Raw genomic sequence first — 18,566 nt, 5'->3', positions numbered from 1 at the left:
TTTCTCGCAAAATGTCTTGGCCTTCAGCTGCAGTGACGCACTTCATGAGCACGCCAGTTCTTGCACCACGCCGATACAGCTTATCAGCAACAAGGACAAAAACTTTGCTTCGTCGCATGATGCGGGCAGCAGCAGCGCTTCTAGGGTCCACCCCCGCCGGTAATACAAGATCGCGAATGAAGTCGATAAAAGGCTTTCGCCAGTCCTCCTCAACCAGCATAACCTCCCGTTCTGGCTGTACTGAGCCAATACCGGTGGAAACCTGTGGTGAAGGACTGACGGACGGTTGTCTCAGCTCATCCACGAACACCCCAGCCGGGACCTGCGCTCGGGTGGAACCCAATTTGGACAGGGCGTCAGCGGCGACATTGTGCTCTCGTAGCACATGGTGAACCTCCAAACCAGAAAATTTGTTTTCCAGTTTGCGTACTTCCTGCACATAGGCCTCCATGGTCTCCTTGTTGCAATCCCACTCTTTGTTGACTTGCTGGATGACCAGCAGAGAATCACCATAGACGAGTAAACGCTTGATCCCTAGTGATATCGCCAAACGAAGCCCATGAAGCAAGGCTTCATACTCGGCTTCATTATTGGACACCTCCCAGAGTATTTGAAGTACGTATTTGAGCTGTTCGCCTCTGGGAAATGAATAACACTCCGGCACCACCGCCACCGAGCCTGAGGGAACCATCAAAGTACATGGTCCAATGCTCTGGCTTGTCTACTGGGGTAGGAATTTGATTTTCCCTCCATTCCGCCATGAAGTCGACTAGTGCTTGGGACTTGATCGCAGTGCGTGGCTTGAAGTCGATCGACAAAGCCCCCAACTCCACTGCCCACTTTGAAATACGACCCGTGGCATCCTGATTGTGTAGGATGTCTGCCAATGGGAAATCCGTGATCACGGTAATCTGATACTCGTCGAAATAGTGTCGTAATTTCCTTGACGTGATTAGTATACCGTAGAGAAGTTTCTGGACTGCCGGGTAGCGCACCTTAGATTCTGAGAGGACTTCGTTGACGAAGTAAACAGGTCTCTGCACGCCAAACGCATGGCCTTCCTCAGGGCGCTCGACAACAATAGCACTGCTGATAACATGGGTAGTTGCCGCGATGTAGAGCAAAAGGGTCTCACCCGGCAATGGTGCTGTGAGGATTGGGGGCGACTGTAGGTGCCGTTTGAGATCCTGCAGGGCCCGCTCGGCTTCCTCTGTCCAGCAAAACTTGTCCTGGCGCTTTAAGAGTTTAAAGAAAGGTAGTCCTCTCTCCCCCAATCGGGATGAATCTGCTAAGAGCTGCCATACACCCTGTAAGTTTCTGCACATCCTTGATTGTGGCTAATGCCCCCATATCAGTGATGGCGGTGATCTTCTCAGGGTTGGCCTCGATGCCCCGGTTGCTAACAATGAACCCGAGCAATTTACCCGATGGAACGCCAAAAACACACTTGGTCGGGTTAAGCTTCCAGCGGAATTTCCTTAAACTGGCGAAGGTTTCTTCCAGATCTGTGATTAGGCCCTCGGGACTTCTAGTCTTTACGACCACGTCATCCACGTAGGCCTCCACGTTCCGGTGTAATTGATCAGCGAGGCACATCTAGATCGCACGCTGATAGGTGGCGCCTGCATTCTTCAACCCGAAGGACATGGTCTTGTACGCGTAAGTTCCATACGGGGTGATAAACGCGGTCTTAATTTGATCTTCATCCTTGAGAGCGATCTGGTGATACCCTGAATAACAGTCAAGGAAACAGAGTAAAGCACAACCCGCAGTCGAGTCGACTACCTGATCAATACGAGGGAGCCCAAAGTGATCCTTCGGGCAGTGCTTGTTAAGATCAGTATAATCGACACACATTCTCCACTCTTTATTCTTTTTAAGTACAAGAACGGGATTAGCTACCCACTCTGGATGGATTATTTCTTTAATGAATCCAGTCGCGAGGAGTTTAGCTATTTCCCGTTTAATAGCCTCCCGTTTATCAGGGGCAAAACGACGAAGACGCTGCTTTTTTGGCACAGCATTTGGGTACACATTAAGACTATGCTCGATCATCTCCTTGGGCACCCCTGGTATATCCAATGGTTTCCATGCGAATATGTCTCGGTTAGCCCGCAGGAAGGTGACGAGCGCGAATTCCTATTTATCGCCCAAACCTGCGCCTATGGTGGTTGTCTTGGAAGGATCGCCTTCTTGAAGCTGGATCGTTTTAAGAGCCACGTCGCCGGTCGGCTTGACGCTGGACTGGCTCGGCTTCTTCAACGGAATGTCTAGCTCGACTTGAGGGAATCGCTGTGCGGCCGCGAGTACTTCCTCGGGACCGCTTGGCGCATGGGAAGTCGAAGCAAACCGGATGGCCTCCTGGGTGCAGTCATAGGACTTCTTCAAGTCGCCACGGAGCGAGAGCACGCCGCCGCGTCCTGGCATCTTGAGAAGCAAGTAAACATAGTGTGGTACGGCCATGAATTTAGCAAGCGCCGGCCTCCCCAGTATAGCATGATATGAAGACTCGAAGTTGGCCACTTCAAACTTGATAAACTCGGTTCGGTAATTTTTCCTTGTCCCAAAGGTGACAGGGAGAACAACCGTTCCAAGCGGGTACGCGGCATTGCCAGGAACAATACCATAGAATGGGGCCTTGCTCGGGGTGAGCATAGTGGTTAGATCTAGGCCCATCTTCTTCAACGTGCTTGCGAAAATAAGGTTAAGCCCACTCCCACCGTCAATAAGAACTCGAGTGAGCTTGACCTCTGCTACCACAGGGTCCAGCACTAAAGGGAATTTCCCAGGCTCAGAGAAACTGGTCCACTGATCATCTCGGGAAAAAGAGATGGGAACCTCCGACCACCGGAGTGGTCGTGGTATCACCGGCTCCACAGATAGAATCTCTCGCAGCAGTAATTTCTGTGCCCGCTTGGGACAAAAATCTCCTTCACCACCGAAAATAACATTGATGGTTTTGGAGGCATCCTGGAACTTAGCAGTCTCAGACTTGTTCTCTGGGTCTTCGACTTCGGGCACTTTGCCCGACGGCTTGTTCGGCTTACTGGGGCCAGAAGAGCCAAAGGTACGCTTAAGCTGGAAACAGTCGATTGCAGCATGCTTGGAGTTGACGCACCATGGGCACTTCTTCTGCAGGAGCTTCTCAAACTGCTCCTGCGTTGTCGACTTCTTGCCCCGTGAAGGACGATCCACAGCCGCGACGAGATCGTCTGGCTTGAGTTTCCGGGAAGAACCCGAAAAATCCCGCTGGCCTTTGTCAACCCGGTTGTCGTTATTGCGCTTCTGGCTGAGGTCAGGTCGTCGTGGAAACCTCTCGCGCATCTTTTCTTCTTGCTCGGACCAGTCGTGCATCATGTCACGGAGTCCAGCAACCATCTTTGGCCTGTTCCGCCCAAAGTCACGATATATACACTGGGCGAGGTCGTGTCGAGTACCCGCACGTGTTATCGCCCCCTGGAAGTTGTCGATGAAGATCTTCTTGAGGCCTTCCCAGGAGTCGATGGAGGTGCGTGGAAGGCTTTCGAGCCAAGTGAGCGGCGCAGGCTCCAAAGCCATCGGGAAGTAGACGACTTTGGTGGTGTTGGAACCACCGGCTACCTCGATGGCAGTAGAATAGCAGCGAAGCAACTGTTGGGGGGCCTGCCGGCCATCGTATTTGGTAATACCAATCGGCTTGAAGCCCTCCGGGTACTTGTAGCTGTTGAATCTCGTGGTAAATACAGGAAAACGATCGCTGCAGTCAGCGTCGTCGCGCTCAGCTATATCGCGTTCCCGTCGTCTCGAGTCGATGATGGACCGGACGTCGCGCCTTCATTGATCTTCTGGCGGAGGTCCGGCTGTGAACGTGAGTGGTTGGGCTGCCTCGGGTTGCCCACCGGAGGTGGCTGCCGCCTCCCTTCGGTAGCCTGGCTCCCCGCCGCGCCATCGTTGTTGCTTCGTTGAGGTCGCGGGCGACCACCAGTAGCCCGGCTTGGTGCCTGGCTGCGGCTGTCGCCAACGCGCTCGTCCCCGACGAGTGACGCCGGAGCCTGCTGGTCTAACTGGATCCAGGCCCGTTGGGCGTAACGAAGCGCTTGTCGAACACTAGGATCATTGCTTCGCTCGAGTAACGCTGTTGCCCGCGCAATGTTAGCCACCGGAGTTCTGAAACCCCGTTCGTCTGCAGCTGCGAATTCAGCGTCGAGTTCGCGCTGTGCAGAACGTAAGCGCTCGTTAGCCCTCCTTCGACGAATCGCGCGAGCCCTGTTCCTAGCACGCCGCGCGTTGCGCTCGGCGTCGTTTTCATCCACGGCATCGGCAGTGTCCTCATCTTCTGAAATCCCATCAAGTGCACCGATAGGGATGAGGGCGTCTTCTTCCCCCTCCTCCGCCATCAGCACTTGACGGGTAGCGAGGTCGTCAGATGAAGTCTCGACTAGTTCGGTCGAGCCCTCGGTGATGGTAGCCAACGCCCTGCCCTCCTGAAAGGGCAGACGGTCGAGGTGGGCTACCAAGCGATCTTCGTGTCCAAAATCGGACAATTCTATCCCCTTCCAGTGAACAATTCGTCCCTCAGGGGTGGTGGTAACCATTAACCCACAAGCAGCAAGGTGATCCTCAGCCTCCCGACCTGCAGTGGCGTTGGAGCTCCTGACTTGAAGCAGAGAATCCAAATCCCTCTCCAATGCGGAAAGAGATTCGGGATTGACGGGTTCTACCTCGGTCTCCCTGGAAGAAACGCAAGGCGGCAACTCGTCGAGATTGTCGACAAAGCTGTCAAGCTTCGTAGCGGATGGTTTCGACTTGGCGGCGTTGCTGGCGACGTGGCGGTGAAAACCGCCCGCGCCGTCGGCCACGCAGACCCACGAGCCGAAAGTAAACGTTGCGCCCTTAGGAAGCACGGGGCAGGAAATCCTGAAAAGAACCATCGAGTTCGCCTGTAGATCTTCGACGCTCACCCCTACCTGGCGCGCCAGCTGTCGGGTTTTATCCGGCTGCCCACCAAGGGGTATACCCAAGGTGGTAAATTAGGGTTGGGATGCGTCGAGATCTGGAACTCGAAGGTGCAAAGCGACACAAGATTTAGACAGGTTCAGGCCGCAATATGCGTAATGCCCTACGTCCTGTATGATGGTTTGTATTGCCTTGATGTTATCTTTTTTGAGAGGGTCCCTGCCCGCCCTTATATACGCGGGTGGGCAGGGTTACATGAATCCTAGCCTGATACTAGCTTAGGAAACGTACCCAAGTATAACTCGAGTAGTTTCCTTCTGTATCGACTAGTCCTACCCGCATACGGGTAGAGCCCATTTCAAGCAAGGTACAGGACACGTCTTATCCCCTAGTCCAATAAGGACTCCTTGACCTATACAGCCCCGTGGTCCCAGGTCTAACAATGCCGGTTACTGAAAATTTATTAGCTATAATTAATTATTTGTGGTGCAGGGTTTGTTCATCCATTTACAGCGCTGATCTTTCTTTGGTAAACCTGGGAACAAATATCGTAGCTGATCTTATCATCAGAATAACTGACCAGGTAGCTGATATTATCAACAGAATAACTGACCAGGTAACAAATATAGTAGCTGTTCCATTTCCAGCAATGATCAATTTATTTCCAGCGCTGATCTTATCAACATAATTGACTCCGTAATTAGTTATGTCTCATGAATGGATTATTTTCTGGTCCATGGTTGCATTAGAAAGCCGCATAAATTCATGCGTTAATGTTTGTGGTCTTAGTATTTTAGCCTAAGCTGGTGTTGTGCTTTAGGTAGTAAACAAAACAGCCATCTGCTAAACACACTCAGCACACACAGGAAGGTGGGATCATGTCGAAGAATTGATCTACGGCAGTAGACCCGGGTACTCGCGTAGCCGAGTCCTTGAGTTGAGAGGGGGGTAGCTTGGCGAGTAAGAAAGATGGTACACGCGGGGACGCAAAGTTTAGACAGGTTCAGGGCTGTTGCCCCTACGTCCTGTACGATGGTGCTCTTCTTCTTGATTGATGTGCCCTGGCTTACAATGCGATGATCGCCATGAACTAGGGTGGTGGTGTTGCGATGAGAATTAGATGAATTGAGGGGTACCCCCTGCCCGCCTTATATACTGGTGGCAGGGTGGCTTACAAAGGGAATCAATCTCCTATCCTGATACGGTTCGGTGATTTGAATCCTATTCTATCTGGTAGTTTCCTTATTTCGTACAAAGTCCTGATTGCACCCAGCTTCGTTGTACAGAGTCCCTGGTAGACACTCTGTCTTCCGTGGTGGGCCGAGTAAGGGACCCCCTGTTCGTCGTATTGGGCCATTATGGGTGCCTACCCATAATCCCAGTCCTTCACAGTAGCCCCCGAGTGCTTGTAAGCTGAATTCTTCCAGATGTGAATGTTACGGGCACTCTTCTTGTTGCTTCTTGCCTTGGATAATCGTCATGCCGAGTAAGTTGACTCAATCGGTCCTTAGCCGAGTACCCTGTACCCGTAAGACCGACTGGGTGCTTCCTCGGCCGAGTAGCTTGTACTTCAAAATTATAGGAATGCATCGCCAGATGCATCCTATGGATGTAGCCCCCAACTCCTTTGTTGATTGCACTCGGTCGCAATCAGGAAGGGAGTTACAAATCTTCATCTTGTAGTCAGGCGGAGCCCCCAAGTCTTCCACTGCTAGTCGGGCGCAGCCCCCAAGTCCTTCGTAGCATGTCGGGCGCAGCCCCCAATTTATCTCAGCATTCGTTGGGCGTAGCCCCCAAGCCCGACTCCAAGAGTCGGACCATTTTATGTCGACTGGTACACGGCCGAGTTCGCTCGGGAGCCCGAGTACCAATCCAACCGTTCCGCCTTCTTCGCGCTGCCTTGACGGCGTCAGCTTACCGTTGCGACAGGGGCGACGTTTCGCCTGATTTCACGGCAGCCCCCAACGGTAACAAGCCGAGGCTATAAATACCTGCCTCCATCTCCGTCATCTTCTACCTTGCCTTCGCGTCTCTAAGCCCTAACCTCCTTGCGCTCTTGCATTCATCAGTTCCCGCATCCTCCAATGGCTTCCGCCTCCAACGCTCCCGCCTCCGAAGTTCACGACGAGGAGGTGCTCGGAATGACGGCATCCGCCATTGATTCCAACCGAGCGCTGGACAGACTCCACGACAGTGGAGTGATCCCCAGCAAGACGGCCCTTGGTGCTCGCCACGCTGATGGTGAGTTTCCTCCTAAGCCCCGCGACGGGGAAATCGTCGTCTTCTCCGCGTTTTTTCAGCGCGGTTTCGGTCTTCCGCCGTCGGATTTCTTCCGCGGCCTCCTTGCTTTCTTCGGGATTCAGCTTGTCCATCTGAATCCCAACTCCCTTCTTCACATAGCGGTCTTCGTACTGTGCGAGGCCTTCATCGGGGTTGATCCCCATTTCGATCTCTTTCGTTCCTTATTTTGGATGAAGTCGTAGCCCAAAAGTGCGGCCCCACGTGTCTTCGGCGGCGACGGCATCCAGCTAAAAGCCGGCGCCGACTACCTCTCCACTTCGATGAAGCAGTCGGTCAAGGGGTGGACCAAGAACTGGTTCTATGCCACCAATTCCACCCCTCCACTTCCTGCCTTCTCCGCCGTTCCACCGGTCCCCGCCGACACCTGGAAGTCAGACCCTGACCGGGCCAGCGCTGACCAGGTGAAGGATCTCCAGACCTGGATCTCTTGCTTGAAGGCGCAAGGTCTTACCGCGCAGCATGTCGCGGCCGACTTCATCCGGAGGCGGATCAACCCCCTTCAGCAAAGGAGTCGGCCCGCCTATGAAGAAGAAGCCCCTGAAGCCGGGTATCTGACTGAAGATGAAGTCAGGGCCCAGATGACGGCGCTCTTCCAGAACTTCGGCGACTGGCCGGAGGGATGCCAACTGGAGGGGTACTCGGCCTCCAATCCACGTACTTCGGTAAGTCTTCAATCTCTCCTGCGTTTCTTTTAGTTGTCTAGCCTTAGTCTTAGTCTTAGTCTTCTTCTTCTGGGCAGTGTATGGCTTACTTCTACAGTCCAGCTCCCGATCCCTGCATATTCCGTGGGGCTCAGAGAATAGTGGTAAGGCCAACCATTCCTGAAGGCGCTCCTTCTCGGCCAATTGAAGTCTCTGACTCCACGGAAAGCAGCACTGGATCCACCGACTGGTCGGGTTCAATAGGAGAACAAACTCAAGATGCTTCATCTCTGCAGGCTGACGCCGTCCCTCGTCCTCCATCAACAACTGAAGTGGCGCCCAGGGTGACTCGGGCACGGTCCCTCCGCCCGAGGACTGCGGCGTCCGAGTCTTCAGCCCCCAACCCCGCTGCCGAAGGGGGTCAAGGGGCCAGCCGGCGGGCTCCATCACCGACTGACCAGTCGGCAACCCAGGTGCAGGCTGATCCCGAAGATCAGCTGACCCTGGCCGCCCGCCGGGCCATCGCCGAGGGGAAAAGGCCAGCCCCCGACTCCTCGCGGGCTGACGTCTGCCTCCAGTCGCCGACTGGTTCCGGGGAGCCAGTCAGGCGCAAGAAGCGTCGTTACGCCATCGGCAACCAGTAAGTCTTCGAACTTCTTCAAAGCTGCTTCTCTTCTCTTCACGTCCTTCTTCAATATTGATCATGATTATATTAACTTGTTGCAGGCCCCCCGTCACAGTTGACGCCGCGGTCCTTGCGGGAGCGGTGCCGGCTTCCAACAAGCTGACTCAGGCGGCCGCGGAGCAGGTGGCTTCGGGCGCTCCTGCCGGGTCCACGCCCCACGCCGAGTCATGAAGCGGCGGCGACTCCCGCTGTCCAGGCCGACGCCGCCGGGATGAGTCCTTCGGCCGTCCCCCAGGGCCCTCTGCCGGCCTCCGAGAGGGAAGGTGTACCGCACACGCCTTCCTCCGACTCGGAGAAGACGCGATCGGATATCCCGGCTCCGGACCCCGAGCACGTCGAGGCGGCTACCTCCGGGCGCAGCCCCCAGCGTCAAATGGAGGAGTCGGCGTCGCTTATACTGCCCCAGCCGGCCGAAGGTGGTGTGCCTCCAGCAGTCGACGAAGGCGTGCCCCAAGTCGCCGATGAAGTCATGCCGTAGGTCCCCCCACAGACGGCTGACGCGGGGCAGTCGTCCACCGAGGGGCGATCCGGGCTGTCCCTGCTGCAGGACGTCGAGGCAGTCTTCTTCGCCCGGATGGCCGACGTGACCGATATCGGATGGGTAAGTCTTAGATGCTTCCATTTCCTTCCAGTCTTCAACGCTTAACCCGACTTCATCTTCTTGCAGCAACTTGTCAGCGCCGCCGCCTCTGCTATCAACGTCGCCGACACCTGCCACCACCGAGCCAGTAAGCTCGACGATCTCAGTAAGTCTTCTCCCGGCCATCTAAGTGCCGGCTTTTCTGCAATATGACTTATCTTCTTTCTGCGTGCAGTGTCCAAGTTGGAGGAAGAGTTGGCGACGGCCAAGGCTGAGCTTGCTGAGAAGACTTCTCAGCTTGCCGCCACCAAGGTCGACCGCGACTTCGCCTTGAAAACCTTGGACCAGCTCAAGGTGCAGGCCGACGCCCTGAAGAAGGAGAACACCGTGCTCCTCGACAAGCACGAAGAACTCCGGATCAAGGCTCGGGCTGACGAACTCGGCGCCCAGCGTGCCGAGGAGGCGAAGAACCAGCTTCTCCGACAGCTGGGTGAGGCCAACCAGAACACGGCCAGGGTGACCCGAGAGCTGGCCGGTAAGTTGGATTCCGCCATCTGCTTGAATGTTATAATCTTCTTGTTGTTTTAACCCCCTCCAGGTCTTGTTTCTGAAGACTACAAGAGGAGGCAGGCTGAGGGTGAGGTGACCCTAACTCAACTCGGCGACGCCGTGCGCAGAGTGGCCACCAAGCTCGAGCTCGCCAATTCCGACTCGAAGGAACCTCTGGCCCTCCTTGGCGAGTTCCCCGCTTCGATCGACACCTTCGCCAAGAAGAAGAAGACCGAAGGGTGCCAACTGGCCTTGGCGGCGTCGTCGTCGCACTACCCCTTGGCGGACTTCAGCCGGGTGGCCACCGGCTTCGCCAGCACGATGACCCAGGAAGCCGCCGAGGAGTTGTGGTTCCGGATGGAGGACCCTGCAAAGCTGTTGGCCGAGAAGCTGGATGTAGAGGAGTCAGACAGTGAATAAAACAAGGATGTATCTTATGACATATTTTATCCATGTTTTCGCTTTATTATATTTGTTGCGTTGATATGTCGAAAACAACGTTAGTCGCCCGTGAGGCCGAGTAGATGCCGCGTAGGCCACTTTTGATCTTGTCGCCCTCGGGCCAGATCGCAGTTGCCACGAGGGTCTAAGTCGCCCGAAGGCCAAGTCATCCGAAGATTGCGTCGTCCTTATGACGAGTCGAAGTAGTCGCCGAGGAGGCCGAGTCGCTCGTAAGCCTAGTCACCCTCGAAGCCAAGTCGCCCTGAGGCCAAGTCGCCCTGAGGCCAAAGTACCCGGACGCATGGTCCGAGTAAGAGTAGTCGTCCGTCAGTCTTAGTCAATGACTTCGACTTTCAGATCAATCAGTCACCTTCAAGGCCGAGTTCTCTCAAGCCTCGTTGGTCGTCGTTCTGTTCCTTGAGAGTCAGACGTCCGTTGCAAACCTATAGCCTTAGTGCGCAGAAGCCGGTGGGACGGTGCACTCATCCGCTTAAACTCCCGATCAAGGTCCGCATCTCAGCACTGGTGTTTCACAGCCTGTCAGCAAGTCGACCCGGGGAGTTCAGTAGGCAAACTGGACTTTACTTTTGGTGCAACAAAACCGTACTCCAAGTACTAGTAGAAGAACGAGTCCTCTCTTTCCCGCTAGAAACTGACATAGTGTTTAGAATATGGCATCAGGGGCCGGGGCACAATGCCGCGCACTCGGTCCGCGTCTCAGCACTGGTTTTTCACAGCCTGTCGGCAAGTCGACGGAGCCCCCCTAAGCCTGTGACCGGAAACACTACCGTACCCTGGGTACTCGATGGAGTTGCCTGATTGGATCTCGGCAGTCAACCAGTAGGATTGCACGGAGGAGTGGGTCGGAACGCACACCCGTCATATCCTAGATTGGTGCCTTAAAACAAATCAGGGGTTTGAATGCATGTAAGAGGAAAGCACAAAACTGTATTTTTATTCATAGTTTGGTGTGCTGAGCCCCCTGCTCAATAAAGTAAATCGATTACATTATTGAGTACATACATCAAACGTAGAATCGCCAAAACTGAGCCACATTCCATGAATTGGGGAGTTCTTCGCCTTCCTCGGTCTGTAGTCGGTATGAACCCGGTCGAGTGACTTCCTTGACGATGTATGGTCCCTCCCAGATTGGAGAAAGCTTGTGGCGATCCTTGGTGGATTGAACCTTCTTCAGCACGAGGTCGCCGACTTGGAATCCGCGGTGTTTGACGTGGCGATCATAGTATCGCCGCATGGCCTGTTGATATTTAGCCGACCTTATGACCGCCAAGTCCCGCAGTTCCTCCAGGGCGTTGACGTCGGTAGCTCGATGTTCTTCATTGGCCTCATCATCGTAGGTCTTGACTCGGTGAGAACCGAACTCGATCTCAGTTGGGAGCATTGCTTCACTCCCGTAGACCATCATAAACGGGGATCGACCAAGTGCACCAGTCGGCGTTGTTCTCAACGCCCATAGCACACTCGGAAGCTCTTTCACCCACCTTCCTGCGTAGGGCAACAATCGGTCGAAGATCCGTGGCTTCAACCCTTGAAGAATCATCCCATTGGCGCGTTCAACTTGCCCGTTGCTGCGTGGGTGTGCCACCGAGGCGTAGTGGATCGAAGTCCCGAGCGAATCGCAGTAGTCCTTGAACTCCTGGGCCTTGAACTGAGTACCGTTGTCGGTGATGATGGTTCGAGGAACCCCGAAGCGACAGACTATGTCTCTGATGAACTCGATGGCTTTGGCCGCCGTGATGGTGGCGACTGGCTTTGCTTCTATCCACTTCGTGAACTTGTCCACGGCGACGAAGAGATGAGTGAAGCCTCCTTTGGCAGTTTTGAACGGTCCCACCATGTCGAGCCCCCAAGTTGAGAAGGGCCAAGTAATTGGGATGGTGGTTAGCTCTTGAGCTGGGACATGCATCTGTCGAGCAAAAAACTGGCAGCCTTCGCAGCGTCGTACGATGTCCGCAGAGTCGGTCACCGCAGTCGGCCAAAAGAAGCCCTGTCGGTAGGCCTTCCCGACTGTCGTCTTCGCCCCAGCATGGTTCCCGCACACCTCCGAGTGGATCTTGTTGAGCAATTGCCTGCCTTGCTCGACGGGCATACACTTCATCATGATTCCTGAAGCCCCCAGCTTGTAGAGCTCTCCGTCTTGCAGCACGTATAGTTTAAGTTTTTGTCGAAGCCTTTCGGCCTCCTGGATATCTTCGGGGAAACGCCCATTGAGAGCGTCAATAATGGGTTGACGCCAGTCGGCCTGCGACTCACCTGGCTCGTCGACGTCCATGAAGGCGACTTCGTTGGATGTACTCGACGCGCCTCCTGTCGGGTCAACTGGAAGACCCCCGCCTGATGCCGCCTTGGCGTCTTTGAGTAGCCGTCGCTGAATTGAAGGCTCAGCCAGCACCTGTAGATAAGTCTCCGGGGGAACTGGGGACCGACTGGAACCCAGCTTGGCTAAGGCGTCGGCCTCCTCGTTCTTGGAGCGTATGATGTGGAGGTACTCCAAGCCATCGAACTTGTCCTCCAACTTTCCGACTTCTTCGTGGTAGGCGATCATCTTGTCATCCTGACACGCCCACTCTTTCGAGGTTTGGCTGACCTCGAGGAGGGAGTCGCCGAAGATCTTCAGTCGTACCCCACAGCCCCCGAGCCTTTTATTTTGTATATTTTCTTTTTTCAGATCTTGCCATCACCAGATTGCAGGTGTCAATGAAGACTAAATGATCAATCAAATAACTTCTCACCTGTGGTGTGAATTCAGTTCGGGAGATCAAGTCTGGAAAGAATATGGTGCCATATGTTTCATCTGATGAGTTGACGCTGAACCCATTCACAAAGACAGATAAGAAAAATTCAGATTCACTTTTATGCTTTTTCTAAATCCAATATTAAGAGACTAATCATGTTTGTGACTGGTTGTAAGTTTGATGTCAACATTATTGGAAGAATATGTTCTAGAAGGATAAAGACTAGGTGCTTAGAGATCGAGTCTAGGCGCTTACGTTCAAGTCTGTTATGATCTCATGTAATCTCAACTAACCATCGATGTAATCTATCTGTTGTAAGCCACGCAGGGGGGCTGTTCCCTGCCTATATTAACACGCAGCCGTGGTGACGAACATCACCACATTTAACCCTAATTCCTTCATGGTAATCAGAGCCTTGTTCTCCCACGAGAAGATCTGATCTACTACTCTCTTCTGGCGCACATCTCGCCTTTGGGGATTGACGAGCGCCATGGCCAGTTCATCATCGTCAGGAGGCTTCAACATTCTTAGCCATCAAGTCAGTGAAAAACTTACTCAAGACAACTTCCTTCTGTGGAAGGCTCAGGTGGTGCCGGCGGTACGTGGAGCCCAACTCATCGGGTTCCTGGAAGGTACGAAAGAAAAGCCTGCAGAAACCACCAAAGAGAAGGAGCCCAATCCGGCGTATCAAGCATGGCTCACGCAAGATGCTCTGCTGAGCTATCTCAATTCCTCCCTATCGAAGGAGGTTCTGGCGCAAGTCGCCACCTGCACTACATCTCATGAAGTTTGGAAGGAGATCAACAACATGTACGCGTCTCAGTCACGCGCTCGTGTCATGCATCTGCGTGGCAAGCTGGCGACTACCCGTAAGAAGGACATGACTGCTGCTGCCTATTTTGCCAAGATGAAAGGGTATGCCGACGAGATGGCGGCTGCCGGCAAACGGTTAGAAGATGATGATGTGGTGTCATACATCCTAACCGGTCTTGACTCAGATTACAATGCCCTGGTTGAAACTGTGAGCTCCCGGACTGAACCCATATCGCTGAGCGATCTCTATGCTCAGCTTGTCTCCACTGAAGCCCGTCTCGAGGCTCAAAACAATTTCCAGATGAGCACCAATGCAGCTACTCGTGGCGGCCACTCCTTTGGGCGTGGTCGAGGACGTGAAGGTAGCCGTGATGGAGGTCGCGGCCGAGGTGGTTTTGGCCGCGGAGGAGGACGCGGCAGTGCCAATAGACCTGAGTGCCATGTGTGTGGGAAGGTTTGACACACGGCGCTCAAGTGCTACAACAGATTCAATCGAGACTTCAAGCCACCACAGGAAGAAAAGTCTGCCAATATGGTTGCGCCGCAATATGGCGTGGACACGAACTGGTACCTCGACACGGGGGCCACAGATCACATCACAGGAGAGCTCGACAAGTTGATGACCAAGGACCGCTACGGTGGGCAAGAACGCGTCCACACTGCGAGTGGCTCAGGTATGAGCATTAGTCACACTGGTCAATCCACGCTTCATACCCCTTCTCGCAATTTCATTTTAAAGAATATCCTTCATGTTCCTAGTACCCAAAAGAACTTGATTTCAGTTCACAAGTTTACTTCAGATAATCATGTCTATCTTGAGTATCATCCCTCCTATTTTTTTTGTAAAGGATCAAACCACGAAGAAAACACTGCTCTGCACGGTAGGTGCAAGTATGGACTGTACCCCTGGCCGTCTCTGGAGTCATCATCATCGAAGTGTGCCTTCATGACTACCAAACCCTCCCCGGTGCGGTGGCATGACAGGCTTGGTCATCCCTCCATGTCAGTCATCAATAAGTTAGTAAGTGCGGGCAAGCTTGTTTGCTCCCAAGAGTCGAATAAAGAGTTCCCTGTGTGTGATGCTTGTCAGTTAGGGAAAAGCCATCAGCTTCCTTTCCCTAAATCAGTTAGTGTGTCCAATGCTCCTTTGGAGCTCATTTTCTCGGATGTTTGGGGCCCAGCTCCTACTTCGGTAGGGCGCAATAATTATTATGTCAATTTCATAGCTGACTTCAGCAAATTTACGTGGATTTTCCTTATTCGTCACAAGTCCGAAGTATTTCAAAAATTCACTCAGTTCCAAACTCTTGTTGAATGTTTGTTTAATAGGAAAATTCTAGCTGTCCAAACAGATTGGGAAGGTGAATACCATAAATTAAGCACTTATTTTGATCGTATTGGCATCACTCATTTAATCTCTTGCCCTCACACTCATCAACAGAACGGGGCGGCAGAACGGAAACATCGACACATTGTAGAGACTGGGTTGTCGCTTCTTGCTCGCGCCTCCATGCCACTAAAATTCTGGGACGAAGCTTTCGCCACGGCTGCCTACCTTATCAATAGAACACCATCCCGTGTCATTGGGTTCAACACACCGCTTCAAAAGCTATACAACACTGAACCTGATTATTCGATGCTCAAGGTGTTTGGGTGTGCATGTTGGCCCAACCTACGACCATACAACTCGCGCAAACTTGCTTTTCGTAGCAAACGGTGTGTGTTTTTTGGTTACAGTACACATCACAAGGGCTACAAGTGCTTAGAGGTTAACTCTGGCTGCGTTTATGTCTCACGTGACGTGGTTTTTGACGAAACCGTTTTTCCGTTCTCCGAACTTCATCCTAACGCCGGCGCACGCCTAAAGGCTGAGGTCACCCTCCTTCATCCTACTTTGTTGCCTATACTCCCGGGGCATGACGTGGATTTACTGGGTGCTAATGACTCTAACAATGCTACTGAGATTGCAGGCTCACAGGTTTCCTCGGCCCCGGATGTAGAATCAGGTGAAAATCTTGATAGAAGCAATGGTTCTCATGATTTTATGCAGGCTGTCCACTCGCCGCACAATTCCACAGAAGATCCCGACGTCACGCCCGAGGATGATGCGCCTGCGCCTGCGCCCGGTCCGTCCGCTTCTGCGCGCGCATCTGCTCCGGGATCGGTGCTCGCGCAGGATGCCGCATCTACTCTGGACCTCGCGCCTGGTCGGGTACGTGCCCAGCATGTTCCAGGCTTGGGATCTTCTGCGGATGGGGAGGATGGGGCACCGGCTATACAAACTTCGCCGGCTATACAAACTTTGCCTCCGCGTTCCACTGCATCCGGGTCTGCCGCAAACTCTGGTGCACCTACTGCTGCGTCCACGCCATCTATGCCTGATGATCGCCAACAACCACTGTCGTCCACACGCCCGGTCACCAGGTTACAAAACAACATCCGAAAACGCAAGGATTTTAGTGATTATGTTTGTCTTCTCACTGAAACAGGAGAACCAGAGTCGTTGCAAGAGGCACTCGACGATGCAAACTGGAGGCGAGCCATGACAACTGAGTATGACACCCTGATTCGGAACAACACATGGCATCCTGTTCCTCGAACAGGGATCAAGAACATCATAGACTCGAAGTGGGTTTTCAAAATAAAGAAGAAAGCTGACGGCACAATTGATAGACACAAAGCTCGCGTGGTGGCCAAGGGCTTTAAACAAAGGTACGGTATTGACTACGAAGACACCTTTAGTCCCGTAGTCAAAGCTGCCACTATTCGTATTGTTTTATCGATTGCTGTCTCTAGAGGGTGGTGCCTCAGGCAACTTGATGTGCAAAACGCTTTCCTTCATGGGGACCTTGAAGAGGAAGTATATATGCGTCAGCCCCCAGGGTTTGAAGATCCTTTGCACCCTGATTACGTGTGCAAGTTAGACAAGGCAATCTATGGCCTCAAGCAAGCTCCACGAGCCTGGAACGCAAAATTGAGTACCAAACTGTTACAGCTGGGTTTTGTCATGTCAAAAGGTGATACCTCCCTGTTTATGTACATGAAGCAGCACATTACATTATTTGTCCTTATTTATGTTGATGACATAATTGTCACTGGCTCCTCGAGTGAAGCTATAACTGCACTGCTATCTGATCTGAAGAATGATTTCGCCCTTAAGGATCTAGGTGATCTTCACTATTTCCTAGGGATAGAAGTGATGAAGCAAAAGGAAGATAGACTACTCTTGACGCAGCAAAAGTATACCGAAAACCTTCTTCAAAATGCAGGTATGAGCAATTGTAAACCTGCAGCCACTCCTCTATCCACCTCAGAAAAAATATTTTGTGCATATTGGGACACCACTTGATACAGCAGAGGCTACTCGCTATAGAAGTATTGTGGGTGCTTTGCAATATCTTACTCTTACCAGGCCGGATCTAGCCTTCTCGGTGAACAAAGTCTGTCAATTCTTACATAATCCCACTCAAGTTCACATGGCAGCTGTAAAGAGAATTCTTAGGTATGTCAAGGGTACGATCAAGTGGGGAATTAAGTTTCAGAAAAGCTCGTTGGTGGTGAGTGCGTTCTCTGACGCCGATTGGGCCGGATGCCCGGATGATAGACGCTCCACCGGCGGGTTTGCAGTTTATGTTGGTGAGAATTTGGTGTCTTGGTGTGCCAAGAAGCAACCTACCGTATCTTGCTCCAGTACAGAGGCAGAGTACAAAAGTATAGCAAATGCGACAGCCGAGATCATCTGGGTGCAGACTGTTCTTAAGGAACTTGGCATTCTGGAACCAAAGGTGGCTAGGTTGTGGTGTGATAATCTAGGGGCGACATATCTAACAGCGAACCCTGTGTTCCATGCTCGAACTAAACATGTAGAGATTGATTATCACTTTGTGCATGAAAGAGTTGCTGATAAACTCTTGGATGTTCGAATCATTTCAACAGGTGATCAGGTATTTCAACAGGTGATCAGGTTGCGGATGGTTTTACGAAGCCATTGACATTTCAGAAGCTGGTAAATTTCAGGTTTAATCTCAACATGGATAGTTGTGATTAAGGGGGAACATTGGAAGAATATGTTCTAGAAGGATAAAGACTAGGTGCTTAGAGATAGAGTCTAGGCGCTTACGTTCAAGTCTGTTATGATCTCATGTAATCTCAACTAACCATCGATGTAATCTATCTGTTGTAAGCCACGCAGGGGGCTGTTCCCTGCCTATATTAACACGCAGCCGTGGTGACGAACATCACCACGTTTAACCCTAATTCCTTCAAACATAATTTGCATAGCTTTATCTAAGTGCATGTTTCAGAATTTGATAAGATAAGATCCATTCATATAGAAGGCGTATTAATATACTCCCCCCTTCCCAAAATAATTGACGTTGGTTAGTTCAAAGTTGAACTAACCAACGTCAATTATTTTGGGAAGGGGGGAGTATAATATAGTGGCTAGTGGTGATTATATATATGGCACCAAAGATTCTCTTTTATAGCTCATGACTCATTTGAAGTTTATTAACTACTACCTCCGTTCCTAAATATTTGTCCCTCGCTAGTTCAAAAATGAACTAGAGAGGGTCAAATATTTAGGAACGGAGGGAGTATACAGGTAAAAGTCGCACAATGCAAAAATAGGATATCTACATAAGTAGGCCAGAAGTTACATTTGTTGTTGGAATGGATATCTTAAGGTTTAACTGAATATAATGATATAATTATTCTTTTCTAAGGTTCTAAAACTTGCTGTGAACTAAATCCGGCACATGCCTTGATGTGTTGAAGAATTGCAGTTACTTCATAAAGTTAGAGGATATGTGAGGAAATCAGACTTCTTTTAGTGTACACCAATGCTAATTCCAAAAAAAATGAAC

The 18,566-nt window shown here is 52.0% G+C and overlaps 2 protein-coding genes across 4 annotated transcripts; both read left to right on the top strand.

Moving 5' to 3' along the window:
* The first annotated feature begins 7,703 nt into the window (after positions 1-7,703).
* LOC112889332 lies at positions 7,704-8,751 on the top strand. Its single transcript, XM_025955905.1, has 3 exons — positions 7,704-7,898; positions 8,174-8,517; positions 8,604-8,751. The coding sequence occupies exons 1-3, from the start codon at positions 7,815-7,817 to the stop codon at positions 8,731-8,733; spliced, it is 558 nt and encodes a 185-aa protein (XP_025811690.1). The 5' UTR covers positions 7,704-7,814; the 3' UTR covers positions 8,734-8,751.
* On the top strand, positions 8,747-10,124 carry LOC112889330. 3 transcript variants are annotated; one of them, XM_025955904.1, is made up of 4 exons: positions 8,747-9,163; positions 9,230-9,290; positions 9,378-9,677; positions 9,741-10,124. In XM_025955904.1, exons 1-4 carry the CDS (start codon positions 9,137-9,139, stop codon positions 10,109-10,111), a joined length of 759 nt encoding a protein of 252 aa, XP_025811689.1. In that variant the 5' UTR covers positions 8,747-9,136; the 3' UTR covers positions 10,112-10,124. The 3 variants fall into 3 exon arrangements, with proteins under 3 accessions (XP_025811689.1, XP_025811688.1, XP_025811687.1); XM_025955903.1 differs by having other exon boundaries at positions 9,230-9,308; positions 9,756-10,124; XM_025955902.1 differs by having other exon boundaries at positions 9,230-9,308.
* The last annotated feature ends 8,442 nt before the right edge of the window (positions 10,125-18,566 follow it).

Source organism: Panicum hallii, chromosome 4, assembly GCF_002211085.1.
Source record: "Panicum hallii strain FIL2 chromosome 4, PHallii_v3.1, whole genome shotgun sequence".
In the NCBI taxonomy this organism is placed as follows: domain Eukaryota; kingdom Viridiplantae; phylum Streptophyta; class Magnoliopsida; order Poales; family Poaceae; genus Panicum; species Panicum hallii.
The sequence above is the reverse complement of the archived record's forward strand: the minus strand, read 5'-3'. Positions and strand labels throughout refer to the sequence as shown.